A 20,821-nucleotide genomic window follows, 5' to 3' on the forward strand; every position below is an offset into this window, starting at 1 on the left:
TGGCAGCCCACTAGGCTCCTCTGTCCCTGGGATTCTCCAGGCAAGAATACTGGAGTGGGTTGCCATTTCCTTCTCCAATGCATGAAAGTGAAAAGTGAAGTCAGTTATGCCCGACTCTTAGCGACCCCATGGACTGCAGCCTACCAGGCTCCTCAGTCCATGGGATTTTCCAGGCAAGAGTACTGGAGTGGGTTGCCATTGCCTTCTCCTACACATGGCTAGAGGCTACCATATAGAACAGTGCAGCTCTACACAGCATCAGATTTTTATCCAAATCAACAGTTAAGACCGCTCACTAAAGGGTTTTCGGTCAATCACCACATCTACATAACTCCCTTTGACATCTAATGGCCAATGCTATAAATGTTGTACTACAGGTCAAAACTGTGGATGTGTTTTTGACTAATGTAAGGGATTTATATTAACATATACATTATCTGTATATAATCATATAAATTTATCACTGTAAACACACTAAAACTGAATGTGTAATTTTTAATTTCTACCATTATTTACGGTATGATTTTTTAATTCAATTTGACACTCTATGGGTGTTGCAGCATATATGTACTTGTGTTAATACTATGTCAAAAGTCAGAATCACAGAACTTTAAAGTTGAAAGAGCTCTTAGACAGCATCTAATCCAATCCCCAAACTGGTTTAAGTAACTCATCTTTATCCTACATCCAACTCTATCCTGACAGTTCACTTAATGAATTCTTTTAAAATAATCTTCATGTGAATGAGGTAAAACAATATGAACTTTGGAAACAGAATTAGCTTGAAACCTTAGCAGCTATGTGACCCTGGATAAATGATTTATTCTGGGAGGCCTTGAAATAGGGTTGAGTCCCTCCTTATCCTTTTCTACACTGGTATTTCTAATGTAAATCACAGTACTGATTTTTCTTTCACTTATCAGATTTCTATCACAGTACCAAAGCCACATGATTCTCAGAATATTTGGTATACACATGTTGCATTTTCATCAGCCATCAGATTTTCCAAAATTAGTTAGAACATGCATCCAAGTTTGTGGTGGCATGCAGAAACTTTGACTAATCAGAGTAAAAGACTGATAGTATACTATGGAGAGTAGCCAAAGCTTCCTAATTCCTAATCCCTTCATCCATACATCAGAGAGGCAATACTAGCCATTCTCTTAGAATACCCTACCTGTTTTATTCGGAACTGCTTGCAGATTTTGACATTTTCAGCATGTACTGATTTTGCCTGCCAGTCATATCTTTTGGAAATCTTTTTCTTAAGGTTGACATAGCTTTCATTCTCCACCATAACTGGTGCTGGACCTTCATCCTCATCTGTCTCCTCCTCAGGCTCTGATTCTTTTTCAACTTGAAGGGGATAAAAGGAAATGTTTTCGATATGGAGCCCTTTCTTTGGCAAAGGGGGAAAGTTACTGTCTAACAGAGTAACAATAACAACAAAAATCATAATAGAGAAACAGTTAAAGCTTGAATAAAACAAATTCATTCATTTCCACACTACTACTGCTAACGAATTTAAAATGCATCTTCAAATAAACTTATCATCAAGTATAAATGGCTTTGCTTAAACCAAGTTAAGAACAAAGAAAAGAAAATCATGGCATGCCTTGTTAATTAAGGATTTAAATATTTGCAGGTGTCCCTAAATTTCCATGACACAATATAACCCAATTAATATAATCATTAATCAAATGATTAATCAGTAAATAAAATGTGGTATGTCCATATAATGGAATATTATTCAGTAATTAAAAGGAATGAAGTACTGATCCATGCTACAACATGGATGAACCTGGAAAACATTGTGTATGCTAACTGAAAGACACCAATTACAAAAAGCCATGTATTTACTGTATGATTTCATTTCCATAAAATGTCCAGAACAGGCAAATCCATAGAGACAGAATGTAGACTCATGGTTGTTAGGCCTTGGGGAAAGGGAGAAATGAGGAGTGACTTGCTAACAGGTATGGTGTTTCTTTATGGGGTGATGAAAATGTCCCAGAATTAAACAGTGGTCATGGATGTGCAATTCTGTGATATACTAAAAGTCACTGAATTGTACACTTCAAAAGGGTGAATTTCATGGTGTAAATTATATATTAATAAAGCTGTTATTTCCCCCACCAAAATCCATGACACATACTTGTTCATTTCTTGAGGAATACATCCAAGTCCCATGTGCCAGAACTAGCTGCAAGTTGGGAGTAAGTCAAGGGGCAGGTGAGTGAACCCAGCCAGCTGTCTAGCATCCACATCTTGGTGGTTTCACTGTTCTCTACCTGTTGACGTCTATCGAGGAACTCTTGGGAAATAATAAAAACTTGTTTCTCTGAATCCTATGGTGAACTTTGAAAGGGGGTAACTTCTGTATAGCACATCTGGATCTGGAGAAACCCACAGGCTTGTACAAACATTTCTCTGAGGATTTAGGGATTCATAAAGAGAGCCCTGCCCTGATGAATTCTGGGGGTCTACCATGGTAAAAGCAGGAGGGTACGGACAGTGGTCCAGAAAGAGAAGTATCTCTAAAAACTCATTTGAAAGTAATCCTATAGACAGTATCAGAAGTAATCACATGAAACCAAATGGGTTAAATGAAGCAGATTTTCTGAAAGGATGCTTTAAGGTTCTTCCAGTCCTCACCTGCTAAAACAAGCTTATATACATCACTATAAATTTTCGATTGATTCAGTGAGCCAGAATACAGTGACACAACTGGGCCTTACAATGAAAGTCAGGCACAGTTCAGGGGATTCTCATTCCTTTTCGCCCTTAAACTGAGGAGAATGACTTGCCTAAGATCCCTGGAGATCCCAGATCAGCCCTCAAAACTTCTGATTTCTTTAATCCATCATTCCAAATGCCCCACTCCACAATACCCTCCATCTGGTCAGTGCCTTACGTACCTTCTGGAATTTGATTCGAAAAAAACGAACTACTTGGAATCACTGGTTTACGACAGACGGGATTATTTAGTCTGGTTCCAGGTGATACTGGCAGAAAGTTCACAGGAGGGACACTGTACTTGTGATGGGTATTTGTTAGCAACTTGGTTATTTCTGACTCTTCCTCTAAAAGGGTTATCAAAGAATATACAACAGGTTCTGAAGTTTCTGCAAATGTCAAGGCTTTGCCGTAAAGGAACTCAGAAATATGTAAACGACAAGCCAGAGGTAGATTCTCATTGGTGGAATAAAATGCCACAAGGGGAGCTTGGTAGGGGTATTTGTGGTCTTTAGAAAATCGAATTTCAAGTTCATATAAAAAGGATGCATCTTCATTAGCATTTAGATGAGAATCATCTACATTTCTTTCAACTCTTCCGACAATTTGATTTGGGGGCACTTCATGTTTAAATTTGCACTTTGATCCAAATTTACAATTTCCTTTGAGGTAAAATTTGCAGACTTCAAGTGAAGCCTCCTGTATATTTTTGGTACTTTCCTTTTGCTTGAATTTGCAGAATTTACTTGTCAAATACTCCAGTTCTAATCCAATGGTCCAGACTCTGTTTTGAATTCTTTCTATAAATTTTTCTCCACAGATTGACTTGAGAGCAAATGCCTCTTCCTGTCGCTGTTCCACACACTCATCCAAGCTCATGTGCGCAACTGCCTCAGATATCTTCATCCTCTCTCCAAATGTCTCTGAAAAGCACTGGGTGAGCAGGTGTTCCAGTGATGCCCCCACGTCTCCATCACAAATCCTCAGCGCTGCCTGACAGTGTTCAGTGTGGAAACCATACCTGCCACGTGTGAAACATGACAAAAAAAGACATATCAAAAAGTAGTATCAAACCACAGAATAGAAATTCATTTAAATACATGTATGTGGGCCTTCCCTGGTGGCTCAGTGGTAAAGAATCCATCTGCCAATGCAGGAGATGCGAGTTTGATCCCTGATCCAGTTAGATCCCACGTGTTGTGGAGCATGTAAGCCCGTGTGTGGCAACTATCGAGCCTGAGCTCTAGAACCCAGGGGCCACAACTACTGACCCCATGAGCCCTACACCCATGCTCCACAACAAGAGAAGCCACTTCGGTGAGAAGCCCACTCAGGCAACTAGAGTAGCTTCCGCCTCGCCATACCTAGAGAAAAGCCTGCATAGCAATGAAGGCCCAGCACAGCCAAAATAAATAAATAAATAAAACCACTGAAAAAACCCACAATCAGAAAACCATACATGTGATGATATAAGTGTAGAGAGGCAGGGGCTGTATCCCGAAGAAGTCTCCCCGATAATACTAACTTCTACTTCACCTACCTATCCTAAAAGAGAGGACACTGAGACTATCAAGTCCTGCTATGACCCACACCATAGGGAAGTATTACTGCTGGAGCCCACACCACAGAGAAGTATTACTGCTGGAGCCCACACCACAGGGAAGCATTACTGCTGGAGCCCACACCACAGGGAAGCATTACTGCTGGAGCCCACACCACAGGGAAGTATTACTGCTATGACCCACACCACAGGGAAGCATTACTGCTGGAGCCCACACCACAGGAAAGCATTACTGCTGGAGCCCACACCACAGGGAAGCATTACTGCTGGAGCCCACACCACAGGGAAGCATTACTGCTATGACCCACACCACAGGGAAGTATTACTGCTAGAACCCACACTACAGGGAAGTATTACTGCTAGAACCTACACTACAGGGAAGTATTACTGCTATGACCCACACCACAGGGAAGCATTACTGCTGGAGCCCACACCACAGGGAAGCATTACTGCTGGAGCCCACACCACAGGGAAGCATTACTGCTATGACCCACACCACAGGGAAGTATTACTGCTAGAACCCACACTACAGGGAAGTATTACTGCTAGAACCTACACTACAGGGAAGTATTACTGCTATGACCCACACCACAGGGAAGCATTACTGCTGGAGCCCACACCACAGGGAAGCATTACTGCTGGAGCCCACACCACAGGGAAGCATTACTGCTATGACCCACACCACAGGGAAGTATTACTGCTAGAACCCACACTACAGGGAAGTATTACTGCTAGAACCTACACTACAGGGAAGTATTACTGCTGGAACCCATACCACAGAGAAGTATTACTGCTATGACCCACACCACAGGGAAGTATTACTGCTGGAACCCACACCACAGGGAAGTATTACTGCTAGAGCCCACACTACAGGGAAGTATTACTGTAGAACCCACACCACAGGGAAGTATTACTGCTGGAACCCACACCACAGGGAAGTATTACTGTTGGAGCCCACACCACAGGGAAGTATTACTGCTATGACCCACACCACAGGGAAGTATTACTGCTGGAACACACACCACAGGGAAGTATTACTGCAGAACCCACACCACAGGGAAGTATTACTGCTATGACCCACACCACAGGGAAGTATTACTGCTAGAACCCACACTACAGGGAAGCATTACTGCTAGAACCCACACCACAGGGAAGTATTACTGCTGGAACACACACCACAGGGAAGTATTACTGCAGAACCCACACCACAGGGAAGTATTACTGCTAGAGCCCACACTACAGGGAAGTATTACTGCTAGAGCCCACACTACAGGGAAGTATTACTGCTAGAACCTACACTACAGGGAAGTATTACTGCTAGAACCCACACTACAGGGAAGTATTACTGCTAGAACCTACACTACAGGGAAGTATTACTGCTGGAACCCACACCACAGGGAAGTATTACTGCTATGACCCACACCACAGGGAAGTACTACTGCTAGAACCCACACTACAGGGAAACATTACTGCTAGAACCCACACCACAGGGAAGTATTACTGCTGGAACCCACACCACAGGGAAGTATTACTGCAGAACCCACACCACAGGGAAGTATTACTGCTGGAACACACACCACAGGGAAGTATTACTGCAGAACCCACACCACAGGGAAGTATTACTGCTATGACCCACACCACAGGGAAGTATTACTGCAGAACCCACACCACAGGGAAGTATTACTGCTATGACCCACACTACAGGGAAGTATTACTGCTAGAACCCACACTACAGGGAAGCATTACTGCTAGAGCCCACACTACAGGGAAGTATTACTGCAGAACCCACACCACAGGGAAGTATTACTGCTGGAACCCACACCACAGGGAAGTATTACTGCTGGAGCCCACACCACAGGGAAGCATTACTGCTATGACCCACACCACAGGGAAGTATTACTGCTGGAACACACACCACAGGGAAGTATTACTGCAGAACCCACACCACAGGGAAGTATTACTGCTATGACCCACACCACAGGGAAGTATTACTGCTAGAACCCACACTACAGGGAAGCATTACTGCTAGAACCCACACCACAGGGAAGTATTACTGCTGGAACACACACCACAGGGAAGTATTACTGCAGAACCCACACCACAGGGAAGTATTACTGCTAGAGCCCACACTACAGGGAAGTATTACTGCTAGAGCCCACACTACAGGGAAGTATTACTGCTAGAACCTACACTACAGGGAAGTATTACTGCTAGAACCCACACTACAGGGAAGTATTACTGCTAGAACCTACACTACAGGGAAGTATTACTGCTGGAACCCACACCACAGGGAAGTATTACAGCTATGACCCACACCACAGGGAAGTATTACTGCTAGAACCCACACTACAGGGAAACATTACTGCTAGAACCCACACCACAGGGAAGTATTACTGCAGAACCCACACCACAGGGAAGTATTACTGCTAGAGCCCACACTACAGGGAAGTATTACTGCTAGAACCTACACTACAGGGAAGTATTACTGCTAGAACCCACACTACAGGGAAGTATTACTGCTAGAACCTACACTACAGGGAAGTATTACTGCTGGAACCCACACCACAGGGAAGTATTACAGCTATGACCCACACCACAGGGAAGTATTACTGCTAGAACCCACACTACAGGGAAACATTACTGCTAGAACCCACACCACAGGGAAGTATTACTGCTGGAACCCACACTACAGGGAAGTATTACTGCAGAACCCACACCACAGGGAAGTATTACTGCTGGAACACACACCACAGGGAAGTATTACTGCAGAACCCACACCACAGGGAAGTATTACTGCTATGACCCACACCACAGGGAAGTATTACTGCTAGAACCCACACTACAGGGAAGCATTACTGCTAGAACCCACACCACAGGGAAGTATTACTGCTGGAACCCACACCACAGGGAAGTATTACTGCAGAACCCACACCACAGGGAAGTATTACTGCTAGAGCCCACACTACAGGGAAGCATTACTGCTAGAACCCACACCACAGGGAAGTATTACTGCTAGAACCCACACTATAGGGAAGTATTACTGCTAGAACCTACACTACAGGGAAGTATTACTGCTGGAACCCACACCACAGGGAAGTATTACTGCTAGAGCCCACACTACAGGGAAGTATTACTGCAGAACACACACCACAGGGAAGTATTACTGCTAGAACCTACACTACAGGGAAGTATTACTGCTGGAACCCACACCACAGGGAAGTATTACTGCTATGACCCACACCACAGGGAAGTATTACTGCTAGAACCCACACTACAGGGAAGCATTACTGCTGGAACCCACACCACAGGAAAGTATTACTGCTGGAACCCACACCACAGGGAAGTATTACTGCTATGACCCACACCACAGGGAAGTATTACTGCTGGAACACACACCACAGGGAAGTATTACTGCAGAACCCACACCACAGGGAAGTATTACTGCTAGAGCCCACACTACAGGGAAGTATTACTGCAGAACCCACACCACAGGGAAGTATTACTGCTAGAGCCCACACTACAGGGAAGTACTCAGCAAGAGGTAATTCGTTTACAACATAACTTTGTTTCCTTTGATCCGCCCGTAAGTGATGAAAGCAAACCTGGAAAGTCTGTGCACTGCAAATGCTGAGACTGTAAATTCTGGGTTATGAGGCTCCACCAGGCCTGAGCCAGCGCATTCCAAAGGATCAGAGTCAGGAACAAGGGAAGCTTCTCGTCCAGGTGACCAGTACTGCTCGTCATCATAATCAGGCTCATCATCTTCTTCTTCCCCAGAAACACCTCTTCTGGCAAAAGTAACATTTTCATATATCATATATTAATTTCCACTTGCTTCAAATAAAAATTTTATAAGGGTTTAAGAATTCATGGAACCCAAGGACATAGGATCCTGACCACTATTGAGTCACCGATTTAGTTCTTTAATGACCTAATAACTTATATATTGGTAATTAATAGCACGTATTACTTGCCAGGCACTATGTTAAATGTTTTATATGTACTAGTTCTTTGAAAATCTTCACAACAACCCAGCCAACTAGTGGAATCTCCATTTTTTTCTTTCTCACATGATCAACTAAAACTTAAAGAGACAATTTAATAACTAAAGGTTACACTGTAAAGGACAACAAGTTGCTGAATAATTATTCTTGTATTTCTCTTGGCTCACTTTCAACTAGTTACACAGCCACAACACAATTAGTATTGATACAGTATTCCAAAGACACACAGGACCCTCACATTTTATCTTCCTCAATATAATAATTTATTCAAGTATAATAATTTACTCAGATCCAGCATCTGCGTCTTGTTCCTGCAGGTCTCGGAGAAGAGCTTTCACTTTCTCCTGATTCTCAGAAGTCATATGTAGAGTCTGCAGGGGCACTTTGGCTTCAGGCTTCCACTTGGGGCGTGCATCCCCTTTTCTCACACTACTGTTGCTAGGTCTGCAAAGGACACAAGAACAAAATTACACACTTATTTGTTATCAGAATTTTTACACTCTCTTCAGGGTCTCCATACACACACAATATGACTGGACTGTCACGTATCTTATGAAAGGGGACATCAATGTGGAGATAGTCTCCATTTCTATGGTATTTATTCAACTTCATTATATTCTAAATGCTGGGGAAAAACCTGATCAGATTCTTCACCATTAAATCCTGCTTCACTAACTCAAGAATCTTCTGGGGAAAACAATGCTATGATGACTCCTGCACTAGTGGAGGAGTCATATTTCTTTCACAAGAAACACGCTATGTACAAAGAGTACATATTTCACTCTATTCGAGGTATTTAATCCGAAAACAACTAAGAGTCGTATCTTGTGACTATTAGGCCCTATTTTTTGAAATATTTATTTAACTTTTTAACTTCCTGATTACAAATATAATAATACATGTTTACTGTAGAAAAATAGAGAACAAAGAACAGAAAACATCTTAACTAATATCATTCCTTTTCACATACATTTTTTATAAAATTATGCAGCATATGTAATTTTTTATAATTTGCTTTATTTCCTTATTAAAATCAAACTGGCATTTCCCCCAAATTAAACATTTTCCTACAACTTAATTTTTAAATTTTAAACACAGAGAGACTAGAATTTATTTCACTATTCACTATTTCACTAATCTCATTTTTGGAATTTAGACTTTTTAGGAACACTTTTTAATATTTAAAAAAACAATGAATTCTAAAGTTTACCTTTACTCACAAAGTTTCTTTTCTTTTTTTCACTTGGCATGTTTCATTATAAATTTTCACAAATCTAGGGAAATGGTAGAAACTTCTCTGTACCGAAAATCCAACATATTACTGAGACTTTGAAAAGAACCACACATTTACACTCTCTCAACTGGGTAGCAAAGGAGAAAATAGAAGAGACTGGGGTTTTTAACCACATAATTCCAACTTCTGAAAGAAATGTTATCCAAAATTCATGATTTCCCCTTTTTGTTTCAAAAATTTTTTAATATATATAGCATTTATTAAGATTCACCAATAACTGTTAACACCTGCCATACTTATATGCACACACACATTTATGCCCTTCTCTTATTTCCTCTCTATATGCACACATATATGCATATATATATATATATGCTTCCCCATATATACACATGCATGTTCTAAACCATCTGAATGTAAGCTGCTGACATCATATTCACTCGTAAATACTTCTGCATGTTATTTCCTAAGAACAGAGACAAACTTTTATATAACCATAATACTATTATCACTCACAAGATATTAATATTTTATATTGATCTCATCTAATATATCATTTAACTATATATTGATATCATCACATCATGGCAAACAAATGGAGAAACAAAGGAAACAGTTACAGATTTTCTTTTCTTGGGCTCCAAAATCACTGCAAATGGTGACTGTAGCCATGAAATTGAAAGATGCTTGCTCTTTGGAAGAAAAGCTATGACCAACCTAGACAGCATACTAAAAAGCAGAGATGTTACTTTGCCAACAAAGGTCCATCTAGTTAAAGCTATGGTTTTTCCAGTAGTCATGTATGGATGTGAGAGTTGGACCATAAAGAAAGTTGAGCGCTGAAGAATTGATGCTTTTGAACTGTGGTGTTAGGGAAGACTCTTGAAAGTCCCTTGGGACTGCAAGGAGATCCAACCAGTCCCTCCTAAAGGAAATCAGTCCTGAATATTCATTGGAAGGACTGATGCTGAAGCTGAAACTCCAATACTTTGGCCACCTGATGTGAAGAACTGACTCACTGGAAAAGACCTTGATGCTGGGAAAGACTGAAGGCTGGATGGTTGGATGGCATCAGTGACTCAATGGACATGAGTTTAAGCAAGCTCTGGGAGTTGGTGATGGATAGGGAAGCCTGGTGTGCTGTAGTCCATGGGGTCACAAAGAGTCAGACATGACTGAGCAACTGAACTGAACTGATATTCAAAGTTCCTAATTGCCTCAGTCACATCTTCTACAGATTTTCTGATTATCTAGTTAAAAATGACATTATCTGTTTTTCAAACTCCTTTAATTTAGAATAGTTCCTTATCTATTTCCTGATATTGACTTTTTTTTATGTACTCAGGCCAGTATTTTTGTAGAATACTCATAATTTGGATTTATCTGTTTCTTCATGATTAGTGCAAAAAATAAAGGGGGGTGGGGGAGACCTTACATATGCTATTTCATCTACCACTTAGTTGTAAACCTCGATACTTTGCCTTCCTTCCTGTTACTAAGGATGAACCATTCTTGATCCTAAAAGTCAGTCCCTCTGTTTGTATACTGTATCTCAATTTCTTCAGTCTCCTCAAGGAAATCATTCTAGCACTTATCCCCCTCTCTACAACATCAGTTCTTCATTCTCCTTTGGATTATTTCCACCAGCATATATACATGCTATGTAACATCTACCGTATTAAAAAAAAAAATTCCTCCCTTTGACTTTACATCCCCCTCAAGGTACTGTCCTATCCATCTTCCCACCCTTGCCCTTTACAGTAAAACTCCCCCAAAGGGGTCTCTAAATGTCTTTGTCGCCACTGTTTTTCCTCTTCTCTCTGAAACACACTCTATACCAACTACACTATACCAAACAACTCTTGTCAAGGTTACCCATGCCACCCACATTGCCAAATCCAGTGGACAACAGTCAGAACACATTTTCCTTTTCTTTTGGCCGTGCTGCACAGCTGGTAGGATCTTAGCTTCCAACCAGGGATTAAACCTGGGGCCCCAGCAATGAAAGTGCCAAGTCCTAACCACCAAGGGAACTCCCAGAACACATTTTTCTTGACCTGCTAGAAGCACTTTTTTATACAAGTTGCATATCCCTTTTAAGTATCCAATCCAATTGACTGGATAACCCCCTTTAAAACATCTTCATTCCTTGACTTCCAGAAATCAGCTTTTAGTTTTCCTCCTACTTCACTGGCAACTTCTCAATCTATTTTGTCTGATTCTCCTAACCTCTTTCAACCCTAAATCCTAGAGTGCCCAAGGGCTCAAAATTCAGACCTCTTCTCTACAACTTATCTCATTTAGTCTCATAGCTTTAAATAGTATTTACTCATAAAGAACTCATACACTTACTTCTCTAGGCGAGATCTTGTTCTTGAACTCCAGACATATTATTAAATTGTCTAGGACACTGCCACCGGGAGAGTATCTTCTAACTGGTCTTCCTGCTTTCACTCATGTCCCCTTGTAGTCGATTCGCCACACAGTACACTGAGGCGGGGCTACTGAGTATGGATGCACAGGCTGTATACTATGCAAAGGGTCCTGAAGCAGAGGAGGAGGGGACAGCGAGAGCCAAAATCCAATGTGTTTTCCGCTTGCCAAGACATGTATTCTGGAGCTATAGCTGACCAGAGAAGGGGGCATTTTCTAATTCACATTCACCATTTTCTAATTCATATAAAAGGATATAATTAATGGCAGTAACTCTGGCCAGAGTGATTGATGACATATACTCTCGCCTCAAACCCTTCAATGGCTTCCCATCTTACTCAAAGCAAAAGGCAAAGTCCTTATAATAGCTTTTCAGCCATGGTACACAATTTGGCTCAATCTACTTCAACATGCTGACAAACCTCAAGGCTGGAACTTGAAAGCAGCTTTTCAGGTACATAAGGTGCATCTGCAGAGTATATTATGCAAAATGCTGCACTGGATGAATCACAAGCTGGAATCAAGATTGCTGGGAAAAATATCAACAACCTCACATATGCATATGATAACACTCTATGCAGAAAGTGAGGAGGAACTAAACAGTCTTTTGATGAGGGTGAAAGAGGAGAGTGAGAAAGCAAGCCTAAACCCAACATTCAAAAAACTAAGATCATGGCATCTGGTCCTATCACTTCATGGCAAATAGATGGGGAAAAAGTGGAAATAGTGACATTTTATTTTCTTGGGCTGCAAAATCACTGCAGATGGTGACTACAGCCATGAAATTAAAAGAGCTTGCTCCTTGGAAGGAAAGCTATAACAAACCTAGACAGTGTATTAAAAAGCAAAGACATCACTCTGCTGACAAACATCTGTATAGTCAAAGCTATGATTTTTCCAGTAGTGAAGTACGGACGTGAGAGTTGGACCATAAAGAAGTCTGAGCACCAAAGAATTGATGCTTTCAAACTGTGTTGCTGGAGAAGACTCTTGAGAGTCCCTTGAACAGCAAGGAGACTACATCAGTCAATCCAAAAGGAAATTAACCCTGAATATTCATTGGAAGGACCGATGCTGAAGCTGAAGCTCCAATACTCTGGCTACCTGATGCAAACAGCGACTCACTGGAAAAGATCCTATGCTGGGAAAGACTGAAGGCAGGAGAAGGGGATGACAGAGGATGAGATGGTTGGATGGCATCACTGACTCAATGGACATGAAGTGAAGTGAAGTCAAATCGCTCAGTCGTGTCCGACTCTTTGCGACCCCATGGACTGTAGCTTACCAGGCTCCTCTGTCCATGGGATTTTCCAGGCAAGAGTGCTGGAGTGGATTGCCATTTCCTTCTCCAGGGGATCTTCCCGACCCAGGAATTGAACCCGGGTCTCCCACATTGCAGGCAGACGCTTTACCGTCTGAGCCACCAGGGAAGCCATGAATTTGAGCAAATTCCTGGAGATAGTGAAGGACAGGGCAGTCTGGCATGCTGCAGTCCATGTGGCACACAAAACTGAACACGCTTAGCAACTGGACAACAAGGTCTATCTGAACATGAGATGACTGATATAAACAGAACAGATGTTTCTGCTTTCCTTGTCCCTTGCATGGTGGCAGCAGGGGTGATCTTTTGAGAAGGTGTCAGATATCTGTGAGAATATACATCTGCCCCATCGAGAATTTCTGTATAATTCAATTCCATTATCTAAAATAGTTTTGTACCAAACAGCCCCAGGCTGAAGACTGACACAGTAACTAGACTAGCTATTCTGCAGCTATCTTAAGACAACTTTGTCAACAACTGTGCTTTAATTTTCAAAGGTTATGTTAAAATCCCAATTCTTTTGATTACTGTAAAGAGTATACATTCCAAAGTATCCTTTTAAAAACTTGAATTTTGGGAATTCTCTGGCTGTCCAGTGGTTAGAACTCTGCGTTTTTACTGCAGAGGGCCCAGGTTTGAGCTTTGGTAAAGGAACTAAGCCATACAGCAAGTCACACAGCTTGCTAAAACCAACTAACAAATAGCCAAAAAACCATCTAAACAAATAACCACACACAAAGAAAAAAAATCCCTTGGTTTTATGTGCTTATTTTTCCTACAATACATCATTTTAGTGACTAAATTTGATCCTGCTGACAGAAAACAGATGAATCCCTAAGGATCAGGGAGGAGTTCACTGCAAAAGGGCATGGGCGAGTTTTGAAGAACTGCTGGTTACAGAGATGACTGAGTTTGTCAAACTTTAGGGTGAGTTTTACTGAATGTAAATTACACTTCAGGAAACATGATTTTTAAAACTTACAAACAAAACAGAATCCTTATACTGGCCTATAAGATTCTATACAGCATAGCCTGCGGAATCTAACTGCCTAACACTTCTTACCCATCCATGCTAGCCACATGGCTTCCTTGTCATTCCCTAAATCTTCTTAAAACTCCTGCCTCAGGAACTGTTCACTTGCTGTTCTGCCTCAAGCGTTCTTCCCTCAGATAGATTCATGGCTTACTCCTTCACTTCCTTCTTGTCCTGCCTCAAATGACACATCAAGAGAGAAGTCTTCTCTGATCACTCCACAGACAAGAGTAACCATTTAAAAACACGAGCAATCCAGTTTGGCATTTTCTATCCCTTCGTCCTTATTTTCCTCCATAGTACTTACCACTTGACATATTATTACACCTTTGTTTACAGTTTTTATATCTCAAACCTCCTTCTATGAACAGCAGGACAATATTTTATTCATTGTTGTAATCCTGGTCACTAAAACACTGTCTGGCTCATAGTAGGCACTAAGTCAATATATCCTGTGTGAATGAACATCTAAGACCCTAAGAACCTATAAAGTAAGTGTTTTCAGAAAGAATGGAGCTGCACCTAACTCAGCAGTCAGGTTCTTAGGTCAGCAGCTAATGTGAAACGTAGCTTTAAATTATTCTGGAAGATTTCTTAAAAAGGAATCAAGTTTGAGATTGATATATTATCTCTCAGTATGTCCAAAAATGACCATTCTTCATTTAGAATGGAAAAAAATGGAGATTCTCTGGTTGCATACCAACTGAAGTATTTGGTTAGGGTAGAGACTATGTATAAGAAATATATGTTTAAAAAAACACATTAATATCACCTACTCAGTGCATCAAGAAGCTTGAACTATATAAAGCACTTAGACACTGAGACTGACAGGAATGAACACCTTCCTCTCTCATTATCCTGTTCATGATGGAGTTCAGATTCATTTAGTGGCAAGTTTAACTACTTAAATACCATTTGTTCTTCTTTTTTTTTTCCTGAATGCATACAACTGAATTCATTTAAATTAAAAGCATGTATGATCCAGTGAAACCTCAGCACTCACCGATATTTCTAACCAATATTTAGTTGGTAATTGTTCCCATAAGAGTGTGTGTATGCCTGTGTATATACACATAACTCTAAAGAAGTCTCTCTATCTCTAAAAATTTAAGTAAACAGCTTAAAGTGCAATTTGAAAAACAAGGAGAATTTTATATTTATACTGCATAACATGCAGTAGAAAATCTTTATTTTCATGAAACATGTATTAGAATTATGCAGAATACATCATGTGAAATGCTGGGCTGGATAAATCATAATCTGAAATCAAGATTGCCAGGAGAAATAACAACCTCAGATAGGCAGATGATATCACTCATAATGGCAGAAAGTAAAGAGAAACTAAAGAGCCTTTGGATGAGGGTGAAAGAGGAGAATGAAAAAGCTGGCTTGAAACTCAACATTAAAAAAACTAAGATCATGGCATCTGGTCCCATCACTTCATGGCAAATAGAAGGGGAAATAGTGGAAGCAGTGATAGATTTTATTTTCTTGGGCTCCAAAATCACTGAGGACTGAAAGTAAAAGATGCTTGCTCCTTTGAAGGAAAGCTATGACAAACTTATAGAGTGTATTAAAAAGCAGAGGCATCACTTTATTGACAAAAGTGGTCACGTACAGATGTGAGCTTTGGATCATAAAGAAGGCTGAGTGCTAAAGAATTGATACTTTCAAAATGTGGTGCTGGACATGAATTTGAGCAAACCCTGGGAGATAGTGGAGGACAGAAGAGCCTGGCGTGCTGCAGTCCCTGAGGCTGCCAAGAGTTGGACATGATTGAAGTGACTGAACAACAACAAAACAACGTTCACTAATTAAAAGTTGACTATGAGAGAAGCCTGGGCATGATATCTATCTCTGGCCATCACATTAAGCTTCAGTAAATATTTGGTTGATCGGTTGGAAAATAGATAATTCATCAACTAAACAGAAGGGATACAGCCAGATCTCATTTCGGGACCTTCAAACTACAATGCTTAAGAAATACTTAATATAATTTTCAATTACCCTACCATTTCCAATATTTACTTTTCTGTAATATTGATTACAATAAAAATATTACACTCAATTTACAGTGTCATATGGAAGTTAAAGTTAAGTTCAGATTTCAATGCCCAGCTCTCTCCCAAAGGTGTTATTTACCATTATGCTTTTAAAAAAATTCACAAAGCGGGGGACTGTAAGGCTTTAAAATAATAGGAAGAGTAACTTAGCCAGAATTACTTGGCATTTTCCCCCTTTGTCTTAACCATCTTTTGTCCCATACATCAGGAATTGATACTGTTTTCATATTTGAACATTCAACGAGTATAATAACCTGGATGAATGCCTTGATTCACTGAAGATACAAAAGTCATCGCCATCATCCCAGATTCTACTTGACGCCTTTCTGTTGCCACCAATACCACCGCCACTGCTGCCACCCCCATGAGATTTACTAGCATGGCTCCTGCCTCCTCTTCCTCCTCTGGAAGACCCTTTTCCACCTCCTTTCCCTGGCTTGCCTTTCCTTTTTACTGAAGAACTCATTTTTACCTGCAAGAGAAAAAAGTAATACAGACATTATAAAACCAGGTAAATATAATAATCCTTTGTTTGTCAAAGTTAAAGATATAGCCTATTTTAAAGAAAAAAAAAAGGAAAACGCACTCAAAGGGCCAGTTTAGAAGCACGAACAAACTGCTTCACAAAAGATTTATAAGCACATCTCCCCAGACTAATATCTAATAAGTTCTTCTGACACAAGTTTCTTAACTAGGAGGTGCATCAGAAACACATGGAGAAGTTTTCAAGTCACACAGGAGGGTGTGTAGGGTCCCCTGCTACATTCTGATTTGGTTAGGTCTGGCACAGGGTTTAAAAACCCTAGAAGAGATGTTTCATGTATTTAATATATGATTTGATAAATAAAATTTATATTTACATATATATTTTTAGAAACAGCTCTGGCTAAGAGATTGTGCCTGGAGGGGAGTAAAAGTGTAAAACTCTTGTATGCGATCAAAGTTAAGCTGCTATCAGCTTAAAGTAAAATGCTATAAGATGTCTTACATTAGCCTCATGGTAAAACACAAACAAACCAAAAAATTACACATTAAAAATCTATAGTAAGAAAGAAACTATAAATGAATAAAAATTTTTTAAAAAATCTATAGTAGATATACAAAAGATGAGGAGGGAAAAAAATCAAAGCATACCACTATAGAAAATCATCAAATCATGAAGACAGCAAGAGAGAAAGAAACAAACAAAAGATCTTAAAAATGCTCAGGAAACAACAATATGGCAGTAAGTCCTTACTTATCAATAATTACTTTAAATGTAAATGGACTAAATTCTCCCATCAAAATACATAAAATAATTGAATGGATTAAAAAAATAAGACTCAACTACATGCAGCATTTAAGAGAATTGCTTCAGCTGCGAAGACACAGACTGAAAGTGAAGGGATGTAAAAGATAGTAAATGCACAAGGAAACGGCAGGGGTAGCTGTACTCAGACAAAATAGCCTTTAAGTCAAACACTGTAACAAGAGACAAAGAAGATCATTATACAGTGATAAAGGGGTCAATTCATCAAGAGAATCTAACAATTATGAATATTTATACTCCCAATATCAGAGCATCTAAATATATAAAGCAAATATTAACATAACTGGGAGGAAGCAGCCAGCAATACAACAGTAACAGGAGACTTTAATATCACACTTTCAACAATGGTCTGCTCATCCAGAAAGATAGTCATCCAGTAAAAGAAAAATTCGACTGGAACTATAATAGACATACACAGAACATTCCATTCAAAGCCACATGAAATATTTTTCAGGACAGATCATATGTTAGGCCATAAAACAAGTCTTGACAAATTTAAGAAGACTGAGAACAAATCAAACATCTTTTCTGGTAACAATGGTATAAAACTAGAAATCAATAAAAGAAGGAAAACTGGAAAATTCATAAACGTATGGAAATTAAATAACATGCTCTTGAACAACCAGTGGGTCAAAGACAAAACCAAGAGGAAATTTTAAAATATCCTCAAACAACTGAAAATGAAAACACAACATACCAAAAATTACGGGATGCAGCAAAAGGAGTTCTCTAAGAGGGAAGTTTATTGTAATAAATGTCTATGTTAAGAAAAAGAAATGATCTCAAATAAACAACCTAGATTTACATCTTAAGGAACCAGAAATAAAGAACAAACTAAGCTCTAACTAAGTCAACTAACTACACCCAAACTAAGTGCAAAGTTAGTAGTATGCATAACAGGAACACCGGAAGGATAGGAGAGAGAGAAGGAAAAGAACAGAAAAAACATTTAAAGAAATAATGACAGAAGACCTATCAAATGTATTGAAAGACAATAACCTACACATACAGGAAGTTCTAAGGACTTCAAATAGGATAAAGCCAGAGATCCATAAATAGACACAATACATAAAAATGCTAAAGTTAAAGACAAGAAGTCTTGCAAGCATTTAGAGAAAAACAACTTGTCACTTACAGATATAAACCCAGTTAAGATCTGCTTTACAAAAAAACTATTATAGGAATTTGTTTAAGCTGAAGAAAGTGACCCTAGATGGTAATCTGAACTCACACACACACAAAAAGAAGCACCAGTAAAGGCAACTATGTAAATATAAAACAAAATCAACTCCCCCAAAACCTACCAAACAGTGTATATCCATATTTTCTTCTTTCTTCACATAACTGATTTAAAAAGCAACCATATAAAATAATATGTATATAACGTAATAGTGGGTTTATGATACGCAAAAATGTAATGTATATGCTGTAACAGAACAAAGCAGGTTGGCGGGAGCACAGATGGATTGGGTTAATAAAATGACTACAGATGGTAAAGTAAAAACTATAACAATGTATAGTTGGGGATGAAACCTAAGGTTTCATTGCCAAATGAATGGATAAAGAAAACATGGTATATATACACAATGGAATATTACTCAGTCATAAAAAAGAATGAAATGCCATTACCAACAATATGGATGGACCCAGAGACATTACTTTGCCGACTAAGGTCCGTCTAGTCAAGGCTATGGTTTTTCCAGTGGTCATGTATGGATGTGAGAGTTGGACTGTGAAGAAGGCTGAGCACCGAAGACTTGATGCTTTTGAACTGTGGTGTTGGAGAAGACTCTTGAGAGTCCCTTGGACTGCAAGGAGATCCAACCAGTCCATTCTGAAGGAGATCAACCCTGGGATTTCTTTGGAAGGAATGATGCTAAAGCTGAAACTCCAGTACTTTGGCCACCTCATGTGAAGAGTTGACTCATTGGAAAAGACTCTGATGCTGGGAGGGATTGGGGGCAGGAGGAGAAGGGGACGACCGAGGATGAGATGGCTGGATGGCATCACGGACTCGATGGACGTTAGTCTGATTGAACTCCGGGAGATGGTGATGAACAGGGAGGCCTGGCGTGCTGTGATTCATGGGGTCGCAAAGAGTCGGACACGACTGAGCGACTGAACTGAACTGAACTGACTGAGAGATTATCATACTAAATGAAGTAACTCAAAGACAAATATCATATGATATTGCTTACATGTGGAATCTTTACTGCAAAAAGGAGAGGAAAGGCATACAGCTATATGAAAGTAACATTTCTATATATTACCAAAATTGAGTTAGTATAAATGTGAAGTTGACTCTGATATGTTAAGAGGTATAAGACAAATCCTTGAGCAGTCACTAAAAAGTAAACCAAAAATTCAATAAATGTAGTGAAAAAAAAAATCACTAAAGGAATTAAAATATTGCATTAGGAAAATTTATTGAATAATTTAATGCAAAAGCAAACAGCAAAGTAGGAACAGTGAAACAAAATAGACATGAGACATATTGACAACTAAAAGTAGAATGGAAAAAATAAATCCCACTATACTAATAACAATATTAAATGTGAACGGATTAAACAATCCAATCAAAAGATGAATTATTAGTGAAAAAAACAAGATCCAAGTATATGCTGTCTATCACTTTAAATTCAAAGATACAAGTAAATGAAAAGTAAAAGGATGGAAAAAGAGAAATCATGCGAATGAAAACCACAAGAAAGCTGCAGCAACTATGTTAATATCAAACAAAATAGACTATAAAGCAAAAAAAATCTTGTTAGTGATAAAGAAGAACATTTCATAAAGATAAGAGAGTCAATCCATGAGGACGATGTAACAATTATAAATATACTGTCCCTAATAACAGAGCACCAAAACACATCAACCAACAACTGACAGAAATGAACAGAGAAATACACAACATATAACAGCAGGAAACTGCAAAACCCACGTTCAGCCATGGTAAAAAGCACCTACACAGACGATCAATAAGGAAGCAGAAGACTTGAAACAGTAAAAACCAACTTGACCTAAGAGACATCTATAGAACATTCTACCAACAAAAAATAGACATTTTTCATATGTGGACAAGGAAAAATTTTCAGGATAGACAATATACTAGCCTATAAAACAAACC

At 39.5% G+C, this 20,821-nt stretch overlaps 1 protein-coding gene across 1 annotated transcript in view; it reads right to left on the bottom strand.

The window, feature by feature from the left end:
- The window catches only part of DHX57 (DExH-box helicase 57), a 67,975-nt gene that overhangs the window by 44,376 nt on the left and 2,778 nt on the right, over positions 1 to 20,821 (bottom strand). Inside the window, exons 3-7 of the mRNA XM_052648431.1 lie at positions 16,640 to 16,857; positions 8,587 to 8,745; positions 7,900 to 8,085; positions 2,919 to 3,757; positions 1,178 to 1,356 (exon numbers count right to left, since the gene is read on the bottom strand). Coding sequence (XP_052504391.1) covers positions 1,178 to 1,356; positions 2,919 to 3,757; positions 7,900 to 8,085; positions 8,587 to 8,745; positions 16,640 to 16,851 — 1,575 coding nt within the window. The 5' untranslated portion in view covers positions 16,852 to 16,857. The remainder of the gene's footprint in view (positions 1 to 1,177; positions 1,357 to 2,918; positions 3,758 to 7,899; positions 8,086 to 8,586; positions 8,746 to 16,639; positions 16,858 to 20,821) is intronic.

This window comes from Budorcas taxicolor, chromosome 11 (genome assembly GCF_023091745.1).
Source record: "Budorcas taxicolor isolate Tak-1 chromosome 11, Takin1.1, whole genome shotgun sequence".
Lineage (NCBI taxonomy): Eukaryota > Metazoa > Chordata > Mammalia > Artiodactyla > Bovidae > Budorcas > Budorcas taxicolor.